The 14,573-nt window shown below is 37.4% G+C and overlaps 1 protein-coding gene across 3 annotated transcripts in view; it reads left to right on the top strand.

Moving 5' to 3' along the window:
• Positions 1–14,573, top strand: part of PAWR (pro-apoptotic WT1 regulator) — a 102,907-nt gene that overhangs the window by 68,656 nt on the left and 19,678 nt on the right. For 2 of the 3 annotated variants that reach the window (XM_024257400.3, XM_024257403.3), the window contains exons 2-3: positions 913–1,044; positions 8,464–8,498. In XM_024257400.3, coding sequence (XP_024113168.1) covers positions 913–1,044; positions 8,464–8,498 — 167 coding nt within the window. Of the gene's footprint in view, positions 1–912; positions 1,045–8,463; positions 8,499–9,951; positions 10,069–14,573 lie in introns of all 3 variants that reach the window. The other variant, XM_054527429.2, reaches the window with a different exon arrangement.

Raw genomic sequence — 14,573 nt, 5'->3', positions numbered from 1 at the left:
TTTTTTTGTCCGATTCCTGTTGTCTTCACTGCCATACCGTTATACTTTGCTGTGATCAGTTCTTTAGTGTCTCTACAAAGAGGTGTGTGGTTTTTTTTGTTTTTGTTTGTTTATTTGTCTTTGTCTGGAGGGGGCGTGGGTTCTCATACAGAAACCTTTAGGGCAGTATATTGGTTAGGAATGTATTCAGTAGCAAGGAACGGATAACCCAGCCCATAATGTGTATAATGGATAGAGATTTGTTTCTATTTTGTTTTTCTTATGTAGAAAGTGTAGAGTTAGATAATTTCTGGTGTTGATTCTGTTTTTTAGCAACCTTCTCTTGTAAGCTTTTTCAATATGCTGTTACATGTGTAATTCTCTTTTTTTGTATATCTGCAATTCCAAATTGTAGCCATTCTTTAAATTGCAAGATTTTTTATAGTCTTTTCTAACTCTCCAGGTAAAAATACTCTTCCTTTATATGCTCATAGAATATAAAGCTAGAAAATGGGCCTTTATCACTAAGTTATCTATCTATATATTATCTTTCCTACTAGATTATAAATTCTATTTCTTTAATGCATCCTTTGTTACCTTCTGCAGAATGCCTTGTTTAAGGTAGACGTAGTTTACTTATTGAATGAATGATAAAGAATGAATAAACCTTTCCTTTAAGAAAACCCTGTCACTGATGTTTGGAGTTTAGGGAAAAGATTTGTTGGCAGTGGTGTGGATATGGAAGTAAAAGTTTTAAGCAGATAATTTATAGGAATTAAATGTACATATTGCTGAAAGAAAAACACTTTTATTATGCAAGCTAATTTCTAAATGCACAAATATTTCTTTAATACTATCCAAATATATTTTCACATACTATCGAAACAGTCTGTTAATAGTAGAAATAAAATGGAAACTCTTTTTTTCTTTCAGTGCTTAGATGAGTATGAAGATGATGAAGCAGGGCAGAAAGAGCGGAAACGAGAAGATGCAATTACACAACAGAACACTATGCAGAATGAAGCTGTAAACTTACTAGATCCAGGCAGTTCCTATCTGCTACAGGTGAGTATTTAAAAATACCAGGAAGTCACTGTCTATTTTAATGGCAATTTTTCAATTATGCCTCTTGAGTTGTATGTAGTAACATATCTCCCATTGCTTCCTTTCCTCCTACTTATGCCTTCCTTACCTTAAGTGGGTTCTGACATCACATGTTGGGCTCCCCATAAGCATGAACACTCTCTTCACCCTTTTCCGGCTTGTGCATCCTTTGACAGGCTGTTCTGTAGGGCCTCTGTTTGCTCCTGCTGAGACTCGGAGAACTCATGTCGGATTGCTTCTCTATGGGGACTCTTCCTCAACTTGATTAGGTTTTGACAACTCCAGGCCAGACTGCCAATCCATGTGAACATTCACTTCATCCTGCCTGTGCTCTGGCACAGAATACCCCATGCCAGGCTGCCTCTTGGAGGGTAGACATTTTTTACCCTGTTAGAGCTCTACCCTTTTCTGAGCCACCCTCTTGTAAAGGTAAACTTCACATTCTGCTTGGGACTCTGGCTGCCCCTTTATGAGACTCCCTTTCTGACCTTGCCTCACGAATGAGGCCTTCCCTTCCCTGCTTTGTAGAAATCTTCCTCATTCTGCTCAGGCTCTGATTTCTTAGGTCAGGCTGAGGGAGCTGTGCTATGTGGGCAGTCTCCTTGGTTTGCTTGGACTTGAATTCTCTTTGCCAAGCAGCTCTTCTTTATGACAGATTCTGATACCCTGATCTGAGCCATTGTGTTTTCTCACGTTGCTCTGCCCTGCCTAATGGCTTTAGGACTTAATTATTCAGGAAAGGAAGGGGAAGGATGAGTTTTTCCTTTTAAAATCTTTGTTAATTTGATAAAGCTCTTATTTTTCATTTTCTTATTTTATCAGTTATATATTAGAGAAATTTTATTCTGCAGTCATCTTCAACAATATATCATACTAAATTATACATGGCAACATAGATATTTTAAGTTAGTCCTGAGGGTCAGTTAGCATGTTATGCCGTAATTTTACTGAGGGCTGTGGCTTTGTTGCTAGATTATTTGAATAACATCAGTATTACTTTGCTGTATTCATCTGGCTTGTATTTGTCTGATCTTATTTCACCTATGCTGTTATACTTGTTTATAAGTTAGAAGTTCTGATCTGCCACTGCACCTGTAAAGACTGTTTTCATGGGGATTTCCTTATTGATCATTATAAGCTTGAATAAAGCAGAGTGTTTTATTTAAACTTACACAAAACAGTTTGTGCTTTGCCAACATTTTCTCAGCTCTACATAGATCTTTCCCCTTCCCTTTAGTAATAGAAACCATTCCATTGCAAGGAAGATTATTTCAGAAAGAGTATATTTGAAATCAGTTGTATAACAGACTTAAGGATTTGGGGGAGATCTAATTACGTAGTCTTTGAAACTTTTAAGACCAGTACCAGTCTTAACAGTTGTACTTTTTACAAGCCGTTTCAATGATACTAGTATAGCAGTCCCCCCATATCAAAGGGAGTTATGTTCCAAGACCTCCAATGGATGCCTGAAATCATAGATAGTACTGAACGCTATATATACTTTGCACATATTTGTTTCTCCTTCCTTACAGTTTCATGGATAGATTTGTTCTTATCATAAATGTTAGCAACTTCAGGATATGATTTTTCTTTCTTTCGTTATTAAGCTGAGAATTTTCACCTTTTCACTTAAAGCAAGCACTTTACAGCTTCTCTTTGGCATATCAGAATTGCCAGCATCACTACTCTTGTACTTTGGGGCAATTATTAAGTAAAAGAAAAGTTAATTGAACACAATCACTGGGATACCACAACAGTCAGTCTGATAACCAAGGTGGCTCCCAAGTGACTAATAGGTAGGGAGTATAGACACTGTGGATACATTTTACAAAGGGATGATTCAGGCTCTGGGCGAGATGGAGCAGGACAGCACCGAGTTTCATCATGCTAGTCAGGACAACTCACAATTTGAAGTTTATAAATTATATCTCGAGTTTTCCATTTAATATTTTAATTTATTAATTAAAATACTAAAATTTTATTAATTAAAATTATTAAATATAAATATTAAAAATTATTAATCTAGCTTTATTAATACCCATGGGTTGACCATGGGTAACTGAAACTGTAGAAAGTGAAAGCTTGGATAAGGGAAAAAGGACTACTGTATTTCTTCATTTTTTTTTCCCTATTTAGTATGGAGTAGTAATTATTAAAGTGCCAAATAATTGTATAGTTGTTTCTTTGCCTGGAAATTTTTGTGGCTACAGAAATATAGTTAAGACATCTAAGGTGACGTTTATATTTGTGTGGAATTTTGTTCTAACATGTAAGAATGTCAAGCATTTTCCTTGTTAAAATTATTAGGGACTTATTTCAGTGAACATAATGCCTCTGCCTTCATCCATTTTGTCTCAGTGATCTCACTTATATGTGGAATCCAAAAAAGTCAAACTCATAGAAGTAGAGAGTAGAATGGTGATTACCAGAGGCTAAGGTAGACGGAGAAAGGAGAAACATTGGCCAATGGGTGCAAAGTTACAGTTAGATAGGAGGAATAATTTGTTTTATTGCACAGCAAGGTGATTATAGTTCATAATAATGTATATTTCAAAATAGCTAAGAGTATTTTAAATGTTCTCACCAGAAAGAAGTGATAAGGGCCTGGTGCGGTGGCTCATGCCTGTAATCCCAGCACTCTGGGAGGCCGAAGTGGGTGGATCACTTGATGCCAGAAGTTCAAGACCAGCCTGGCCAACATGGCAAAACCCCATTTCTTCTAAAAATACAACAATTAGCTGAGCATGGTGGTGTTCACCTGTAATCCCAGCTATTCAGGAGGCTGAGGCACAAAAATTACTTGAACCTTGGAGGCGGAGGTTGCAGTGAGCTGAGATCACACCACTGCACTCCAGCCTGGGTGACAGCGAGACTGTCTCAAAAAAAGAAATGAAAAGAAAGAAGTGATGAGTATTTGAGGTAATTCTGTATAGGCTGTTCTTTGCATTGCTATAAAGAGACACCTGAGATTGGATAATTTATAAGAAAAATAGATTAAATTGCCTCACACTTCTACAGGCTATACAAGCATGGCACCAACATCTGCTCAGCTTCTTATGAGGCCCTCAGGGAGCTACTCATGGAGGAAAGCAAAGTGGAAGCAGGCACATCACATGATAGGAGCAGGAGCAAGAGAGAGAGAGGGGGCAGGTCCCATACTCTTAACCAGATCTCACTGGTGCTAAACCATTCATGAGAAATCCACTCCCATGATCCAGTCACCTCCCAACAGGCCCCACCTTCAACATTGGAGATTACATTTCAACATGAGATTTGGAGGGGACATCCAAAATATATCAGACGGACATGCTAATTACTCTAATTTGATCCTTTCATAATATATACATGTATTGAAATAAAAATATCACTTTATACCTTATACATATATCTAATCATTATTTGTCAATTAAAAATAAAGCTAAAAAAATTATAAGGGACCCTTTCACTGCACCATATAGGTTGATTTTTTTTTTTAATCTAACATTTCTAATGTAAGATATGCCCAGTTTTCTCTTTTTGGCCAGGATATAGAAATCACTTTAAACTCCACCTTTAATTGCCCATTTTTAACATGCGTAAGAAGACTACCTACTGCCCCTCCCAGTCTCTAATCATACTGGTATAATCTATCCAGTGTGGGGAACATTTTACTGTTAAAAGTTTTTTTTGTTGTTGTTGTTTGAGACGGAGTCTTGCTCTGCCTGCCACCCAGGCTGGAGTGCAGTGGCATGATCTCAGCTCACTGCAAACTCCGCCTCCTCTGTTGAAGTGATTCTCCTGTCTCAGCCTCCCAAGTAGCTGGGATTACAGGCATTTGCCTCCAGGCCCGGCTAATTGTTGTATTTTTAGTAGAGGCAGGGTTTCACCACGTCGGCCAGGCTGGTCTCCGGACCTTAGGTGATCTTCCTGCGTTGGCCTCCCAAAGTGCTGGGATTACAGGCGTGAGCCACCGTGCCCTGCCAAAAACAAGAATCACTATAAATAAATAACATTTAGCTTCAAAATGTATAATCTCTAATAAAAGACCATATTCAAATCCACCAATAAGGAATAAACTTAAGTGTCGTCTGTGTGCTTCAAAATCTTAACTATTGAAATATTAGCTATATACAAGAAATAAATATAGCTTAAATTCTGATTATTTGTATGTCTCAGACATGAGCATGGAATGACTGTAATGGCAAACCCGCAATTACTTTTGCACCAACCTAGTATGTGGGAGTCCTAATTTTATCAACTGTATCAAGCTAGCAGTGTGGAAAATACTGTGTAAAACTTACTGAGGTATGTTTTAAGTGACTGAGTGTTTTAAAAAAAAAAACCCAAACAACTGTAGAGAAATGTAGAAATCTGATATTTTTACATGACTTAACTCAAAACTTGTCTGATACTGACCTTTAAGTCATTTATAATTGGGTCAAAGTGTGAAATTATTATAATGCCACTGCAATTTAGAGTTGCTGAAAATGCCCTCCATTTTACATTTCTGTTTTTGTTAAAATTCTGTTCTACATCTCTATTACTCTAAGTTTTACCATATTACAGAAAAAGTCTATTTCAAGCCTCAGAAATAGTGTTTGTTGCCAAGTTATTCATACCATTTCAGTTGATATACCAGTAACCCACAAATCAGTAAATCTAGTAAGGGGTTGCTCTCATTTAGCAATTTTGCTGACTTCATTTCAGTAAAAGTCAATCTGGGCAATCAAGCTGATGTGGCATGTTCTGAGATATTTCAAATATAACCAAAATGAGACAGATGTGAGAGAAATGATATGTGATGTGTTAGAACTTTATTTTGGAGATTCTGGCATTTTTTCTCATGCATGTGTAGACAGACATCATATGCCTTAGTTTAGTTCATATAGGGTAATATTAGGGAATTTAATAAAAGAAGCTCTTTGTAAAATGTTAATGCAAATACAGTTTGTGAAACTACCAGGGGAAAAACTTTTTTTTTTTTTTTTTTTTGAGACAGGGTCTTGCTCTGTTGCACAGGCTGGAGTATAGTAGTGTGATCTCAGCTCACTGCAACCTCTGCCTCTTGAGTTCAAGCACTCCACCCACTTCAGCCTCCTGAGTAGCTGGGACTACAGGCACACGCCACTTCACCCAGCTATTTTTTGTATTTTTTGTAGAGACAGAGTTTCACCATGTTGCCTAGGCTGGTTTTGACCTCCAGGGCTCAAGTGATCCACTCCCCTCGGCCTCCCAAAGTGCTAGGATTACAGGTATGAGCCACTGCGCCCAGCTGGAAAAACTTCTGTATGAATCATTATCACTCACATTTAATAAAGTATACTTTGAGTGAGTATACATAAGCTTAATATTTCTTTCTACATTAAATAACCATCTAAATAAACAGGGGATCTGTTTTACATGTTTGGTACAAAAGTATAGATGTGTGGATATCTGCTTAATGACAAGCAGATAAGAAACTCTTTAAAGTTTGCTTGACAGGTTTTGTTGTTGTCCTTGCTGTAAGAACAGCTGATGCTCAGGGATGGTTAAAATGTCTTTGTATCAACTGTCAAGGCATGACTTCCCCAGAACTAAGCCTGTTTATGGGGTCAAGCCCACATACACAGTCACTCAAGTATCCTGTCACCTGGTTATTTCCTGCAACTGGTTAATTCCCAAATGGTACTTTTTTGTAACTGCAGATTACTAAGGAAGTTATTTCCCTAAGTTGACAATATATGTTTATTGCATACTAGGTGAGCTGGGGTTTTGGGGGAGAAAGAAAGGAATTGCTGGTGGAGGGTTCTTATTTGCCAGACACTTACATTTTACTTAGAATATAAGATATATACATGAAAAATTGAGATACAAATTATATTAAACTAAGTGATATAGGCTTCTGTAATGAGAATTTATTGACTTGGAATAATTAAGACAGACTTACTCAAACTCCATGCAGAAAATTCAATTAAGATTTTTCCATATCCCAGTTAGTTTTCTGTTTGTTTTAGCTATCGAATTGAAATTGAAAGCCTGTTTGGAAGGGACTGTGCTGATTTTACTCACTTATGTCATTTTATCTCCACAACAACCCAAGAAAATAGGCACTGTTATTCCATTTTAGAGATCAGTAGACACTGATAGAGGTTAAACTCATAGTCTCCTAGCTACGGAGTAGCCTGTCTGGTTGGAAATTTGATCCGATCCCTCCTCTTAATCATATGGTTTGCTGTACTGGTTCCCCACATTGCTAGTCTTTATTGCATCATGCAGTCAGTATTTACTCTTTTACTCTGAAACTGGTTATCTTATAAAGGTAGCTTATTCTTTTACTTTAACCAGATGAGAACTTCTTTAATTGTAGGATCTCTCTTGGACACTTAATGATTAATTAGGAAAAAAGTTATCAATTTTTAAAGACATCATTTGATTTTGACCTGTTTTATTAAAGTGAAACTGCAGAAGTATTTGGAGAACCTAGACTGTCAAAAGATTGAACAGAGAAATGACTGCCTAGTTATTTGCAAGGTAACAATTTTTCCACCCCAATGGTTAATGTTAACTTTTAGCAATCTTTTTTTCTAGTAGCTTAGAATCAGTACAATATTAAAATGTACTTTTTCACTTTTCATTTTTAGCTGTATATATAGTCTTTAAAAATAGGAACTAATTACTATATGCATATGGTAAGTTGTAAGTTTTAGAAAAATTGATGGCATAAAAAAGACAAAGGGAGATATATAAAGACTAAAGACTATAAGGCTGGGCGCAGTGGCTCACACCTGTAATCCCAGCACTTTGGGAGGCTGAGGTGGACAGATCACCCGAGGTCAGGAGTTCGAGACCAATCTGACCAACATGGAGAAACCCCGTCTCTACTAAAAATACAAAATTAGCCAGGCGTGGTGGCACATGCCTGTAATCCCAGCTACTTGGGAGGCTGAGGCAGGAGAATCACTTGAACCCAGGAGGCGGAGGTTGTGGTGAGCCCAGATGGCACCATTGCACTGTAGCCTGGGCAACAAGAGTGAAACTCTGTCTCAAAAAAAAAAAAAAAAAAAAAAAAAAAAAAATATATATATATATATATATATATAATGGTGGTACTTTTTAATGCCCCTTGACTTTCAAGAGGATTTAAGCTGACTGGATGATGAATGATGCCCCCGGCCTTGTCCATTTTCTGAGCTTTTAAAATACTTCTTTATTAAAAACATAATTTAAAAAAAGTGATTGATTTGGACTGAAAAATCAGATGTAGATTCTTGTTTTGTTTGACCAGCAGTGTGAATTTTTTAAAAGAGTAATTGCTTCAAGTTGGTCTTTTTAAAATTAGGTATTCTCTATCAACTATTTTATATAATAAGTAATTGTGTACATACATACTCAAACTGATACATAATTATTTTTACTTTGCAGGAGCCACCTAGAACAGTTTCAGGCAGATATAAAAGGTAAGAATCCTAATGACTTAAACATATTGTAGACATGAATGTAATGTCTGTCTGACATTGAGTTAACTAGAACTATTTTAAAGCAGCTTTTTGAAAAGTAAGAAACCTTTCTATTGTGCTCTTAAAAATAAATTATATTGTAAGCAGGAGTATCATGTCTGCCTGACCATGGCTTATTCTGACATGCCGAAGTATTTGAAAACTCACCATGAATTTTCATGGGTCTGATGAACTTTGCAAAATAAATGCCTTGAATTGCTATTTCTCATGTATTTAAACATTGAAAATATAAGTAGACCCATCTGTATTAGTTAGCTCAGAGTGCCATAACAAAATACTATAGACTGGTGACTTAAACAACAGAAATTAATTTTCTCACATTTCTGGAGGCTGCATGTCCACCATTGTCAAGTTCTGGTGAGGACTCTCTTCCTGCCTTATAGGTAGCCACTTTCTCACTGTATACTCACATGGCAGAGAGAAAGAGGGAGGAAGAGGGAAAGTAAGCTTTCTGAGGTCCCTTCTTTATAAAGGAACTAATCCCATCATGAGGGTCTCATCCTTGTGACCTCATTTAAACCCAATTAGCTCCCAAGGGCTCCATCTCATTGAGGGTTATGGCTTCAACATAAGAATTTTGGGAGGACACAGATCAGTCCATTGCACCACCTGTACACAATGAGTAACACTTCTAACCAGAGAATGTGTTTGTGCATGTATATGTATAGGAAGAAATCAGAATTGGGTACAAGAAGTTTTTCAGTGGAGGTGTCTAGGATATTCACTTCCTTCTTCCCTGTTGAGGCCATAAAGGTTGCAGAAGCATGTGGTCATACTTGCGCTAATAATCCTAGAATGATAAATATTATTGAGTACTTACTGTGTCCAAAGTGCTTTACATAGAGTTCTTTCAATTCTCACGATTATCTTATAAGGCAGGAATAATATTTATTTCTGTTTTATAGATGAGAGACGTGAGGTTAAATACGTAGAATAATTTTTCTGGGGTTGTAAACCTAGTCAACAGTAAATTCTGGATTTGAACTCTGGCAGCCTGACTCTGGAGCCCACATTTTTATTAACTATGTAAGACCATCTGCCTAGATTTATACATGTAAAACACTTATTTTCATCTGTATGTTGGAGTTTAAAATATTTTGGCTGTTTCTTCTAAAATAAAACATTCATTAACCAATATTATATAAAAATAAAATTTAATTTTTGTCATGGGCTACAGTATTTATTAGCAATAGAAAGAGATGAGAAGGCCAAAATAATCAGAAGAGTAATTAAGTCTGAAATAGTTTCTGACACATGGGAAAACACTGAATACATTTACTACTGTTACTGCTTTTATTTTCATTTCTGGGTAATTTTGATGTAGGTGTAATGAAACCTGTTTTCGTTTGCCATTAATAGTTTAAACTGGAAAAAATCCTTTTTCTCTTTCCAGAAATAATTATGAAATAGCCTTGATGTGGCCTGTTCCCATACCACATTCTCAAACCAAAAAATTTTTAGCATTAGTTTTTGGTTTGGAGACTAAAGATAAACTGTCGCAGCTTATCAGGTTTGTTGTATTGATCTTACACATTTAGTTCTTATCAAATAATAGTCTTAAATTACGAATAACACTTTTCAAATTTGTGTTCTTTAATTAGAATCAAGAGGGGAATAATTTTATAAATCCTATCAAAAGCTTTATTTACATGTCATTGTGTTAAATCAGAAGGCAAATTTATTCTCGTATGAATTTTTGTGAAACTTTTGAGACCATTACTTGTGATATGTCCATGTGTTTGTACTTTTCTTACTTGTATTCTCATAGCCTAGAGCATGTGGTTTACTTTTCAGCTTTCAAAGATTTCCCCTGTTTAATACTGTTATAAATATCTTAAAGTTTCCCATCATTTTTTATTGGTTTGGAGCTCCATTTTAATGCCATCTAAAAAGAGAAAAAAAGACACAAAAACTTAAAAAGCCACAAAACCCAGAATCTGTATATGAAATTATCTCTTATTTAGTAGAAATGTGTTGTACTTTATATCAACAGTTTGTTATTTTCATTAATCTGTCAGCAATTTATAGCAATGACTAGAGAATAGATGTTTCTTAGTGAAAGTGTCTGCTGACTAATGGGAATGAAGAAAAGGGAGAATAGAGTAAAAGATAGAAATTTGGCATCACATGTAAGAAAATATTTTCAGTAAACCTAGTAACTTTTATATATATAACTGAAAATAGAAAGTATTTTCAGTAAACCAAATAACTTACAAGAAATTATATATTATATATAATATATAAAATATATATACTGTATAAGATTTATATATAAATATAAGATTTATATATAAATATCTATAAGATTTATATATATAAATATTATATATAAATTTTATATAGCTAGAAATAACTCTTAAAGTCATTAGGAGGTTCAAACACCCAGAAGATTCATTTGAGTGTATGCTCTTATAAATTATGAATTAAATACTTAATTTTTCTCCCAAATAAGAATGTACATTTTTAGCCTTGAGTCTGTTACGTGCTCAGTCTAATTATGCTGTATTTTAAAACTTGAATTGACTTTTGTAGAATGTGTCTTACATATTCCCGGTTTTCCTTATAAAAATGTGTTTAACTGTAGGGAACTATTTGGAGGTGAGGGTTATGTAATTTCTGAAACTCAAGATTTAGTAAAGGTGGATCAGTGTTACGAATTTGTGAGTTTTTTTTTTCAATGTGTAATTTTTTCTTTTTTTTTTTTTTTAATTTTTGGGTAGAGACAGGATCTGTGTTGCCCAGGGTGATCTCAAACTCAAGTGATCCTCCCAACTCTGCCTCCCAAAGTACTGAGATTGGAGGCATGAGCCACTGTGCCTGGCCTCAATATGTAATTTTACTCCTCACCTAATGTAACATGAGTATCTTCACCTTTTAAGTTCTCTAAATAATGGCTAGTATCAACTGAGTGATTTCTGCCTTTTAAACGAAGTGTAGCATAAATATATCAGAAATCCTCACTATCACTGCTTTGGTAACCATAATTTCTGTCTACTTTATTTGGATAAAACATGACTATGATTCTTTTTCTTCAGGGTCAGAATTTTCTTGCAAAGTCAATTCTGCTATAATGCTTGCTTTGGAAATGCAAATTGGTCCTAATTGGTACATTAGGGAATAGTTTGACCCTAACTCAAATTTCACCTTTGCTTATATACAGTTTTGTTCACCAGAAATGCTAGGTAAATGCTGAAAACCTTACCCAGCTCAACCAAGCTGCATAGGAATACACAGAACGTTCTCAGGCATTCCTGGCAAACATCTACCAGGTACCTCAGTATGAGCTACAGCTTTGCTTCTGAAGCAGTAAAGTTTCCCTGGCCCCTTTGCAGGCAGGAACTGGAGTGCACAGGTGCTGGACCTAGCCAGGCACTTTGGTGTGGCAGGGGCAAATTCCACTCACTCGAACCCACTGCATTCTACCCCTCGTGGGAGGGGGAGCACAGGTGAGCAGGTGCAAGAGCCAGGGTGAGCGCTTTTGGACCCTGGCAGGAATGAATTCTGTACTGTCCCCATGGCAGTATCTAGGGGGATGCCCACTGCCCCTTGAAGTCCCAGAAGAAGTTTTATAGTTAGTGCTCTTTTAGCTTTGCCATCCATGGACGGCTTAAGTGTTAAACAGTTCAGTGGGCTCTCTGCCTTTTCTTGTGAGGCAGTTGCTCTCTGCTAGCGAGAGCAGAGAGTCAGTATGACAGCCTTTAGTGTTTGCACCCATTCAGTGTCCAGGAAAAATCAGGTCACATGAACGAATTGAAGGGTGGTGAATATGGAGGATTATATTGCCAGTGAAAGGGGAGCTGGAAAGGGGATGGAGTGGGAAGATAATCTTTCCCTGGAGCAGCATTGTCAAGCCATTACTCTGAAGTCAAACTGCTTCTCCTCTTCTCTTCCTCTCCTCTCTGTGGTGGCAGAGCCTGAGTTTTTTATGGGCACAGGATGGGGAGCAGGATGGGCCATGGGTGGTTTTGGAAAAGGCAACATTCAAGCAGGAAAACAGGAATGCATGTTCTCACTTTGGGCCACAGTTCAAGGGTTGAGGGTGGGACCCTCACCAGGACCACCCTCTTCTGCCCAGAATTTTCCTGCCTCCTGTCCCTATCACTTCCATATGTGATGTTACAACTTCCAGTCTAATTTCAGATATCTTTCTCACATTTCGTATTAACCCACAAGCTGCAACCCTTCTGCTGCCAACCAGCTTCTATAAGGAAACCTCACTACTTTTTCAAGATAAAATACTGTATTTATGTATTTCTTAGCTGTTTAACCTGTAAAACTGTACTACCACTTTATATTAGGCTGCTATCTTCTATAATGTGTCACTGATGAAGTTTTAGAACATTGTCCTCCGACCCCATTTTCTGTATAATTCCCCCCCTGCTTTTGTTTTTTTGAGGTGAAGTCTCACTCTTGTCACCCAGGCTGGAGTGTGGTGGCATGATCTTGGCTCATTGCAACCTTTACCTCCTGGGCTCAAGGAACCTTTACCTTCTGAGCTCAAGTGATTCTCCTGCCACAGCCTCCCAAGTAGCTGGGATTATAGGCACCTGCCACCATGCCCGGCTAACTTCTGTATTTTTAGTAGAGATGAGGTTTTGCCATGTTGGCCAGACCGGTCTCAAACTCCTGACCTCAAGTGGTTCACCTACCTCAGCCTCCCAAAGTGCTGGGATTACAGGCATGAGCCACCATGCCTGTCCCACCATGTTTTTATTGAGTGATTTTTGCATAACACAGTAATTTTAGAAACACTTAATATTGTATTATAGCAGAAGTAACTCTGGGTAGATGGTTCAGTAAACTAAATCTTTGCCGTTGTTTAAATGATAAGACTTCTACATAACATAAATGCATTTAATTTGAGATACTGTGAAATACTTTAAGCCAGAGGTCCCTGCCCCTTGGAATGTGGACTGCTACCTGTCTGTGGCCTGTTAGGAACCAGTCCACACAGCAGAAGGTGAGCAGTGGGTGAGCATTACTGCCTGAGCTTTGCCTCCTGCCAGATCAGCAACGGCATTAGATTCTCATAGGAGCGTGAACCCTATTGTGAACTGCTCATGCGAGGGACCTAGATTACATGCTCCTTTATGAGAATCTAATGCCTGATGATCTGAGGTGGAACAGTTTCATCCCAAAACCATCCTCCCTGCCATCCCCCTGGTCCATGGAAACATTGTCTTCTCTGAAACTGCTCCCTGTTGCCAAAAAGGTTGGGGATGGCCAGTTAAGACCTTTAGTTCTCAACTTCATTCTCAAGCTCTTTTCATAAGAAACCGACTAGAACCAGTTCAAGTTTAGAGATGAATGATTTATTTAGAAACATCGTTTTCATTCAAGATTTAAGATGTTGCAACACAACGATGTTAACTTTTTTTCCTAGATGGAACTTTATGATTTTTTTTTTTGAGTCCGAGTTTTGCTCTTGTCACCTAGGCTGGAGTGCATTGGCGCAATCTTGGCTCACTGCAACCTTTGCCTCCCAGGTTCAGGTGATTCTCCTGCCTCAGCCTCCTGAGTAGCTGGGATTACAGGCATATGCCACCATGCCCGGTTAATTTTGCATTTTTAGTAGGGATGGGGTTTCACTATGATCATTGTTTTAACCAGTAGTTCTTGTTTTGAGAACCACCAAGTAGACACAAACTTCCTTGGTTTGTTGGTCAAGGGTCAAAACCAGAAAAATCAGCCAGATTATTATTATTATTATTATTATTATTATTATTTATTTATTTATTTATTAATTTTTTTTTTTTGAGACAAGGTCTCACTCCGATGCCCAGGCTGGCATGCAGTAGTGTAATCGTGGCTCACTGCAGCCCTCAATTCCCTGGCTCAGGTGATCCTCCAGCTTTGGCCTCCCAAGTGGCTGTAACTACAGGCATGTGCCCCCACACCCATCTAATTTTTAAATTTTTTGTAGAGATGGGGTTTTTCTGTGTTGTCCAGGCTGATCCTGAACTCCTAGGCTAAAGAGATCTGCCTGCCTTGGCCTCCCAAAGTGCTGGAATTACA

This window comes from Pongo abelii, chromosome 10 (genome assembly GCF_028885655.2).
Source record: "Pongo abelii isolate AG06213 chromosome 10, NHGRI_mPonAbe1-v2.0_pri, whole genome shotgun sequence".
NCBI classification, from domain to species: Eukaryota; Metazoa; Chordata; class Mammalia; order Primates; family Hominidae; genus Pongo; species Pongo abelii.
The sequence above is the reverse complement of the archived record's forward strand: the minus strand, read 5'-3'. Positions and strand labels throughout refer to the sequence as shown.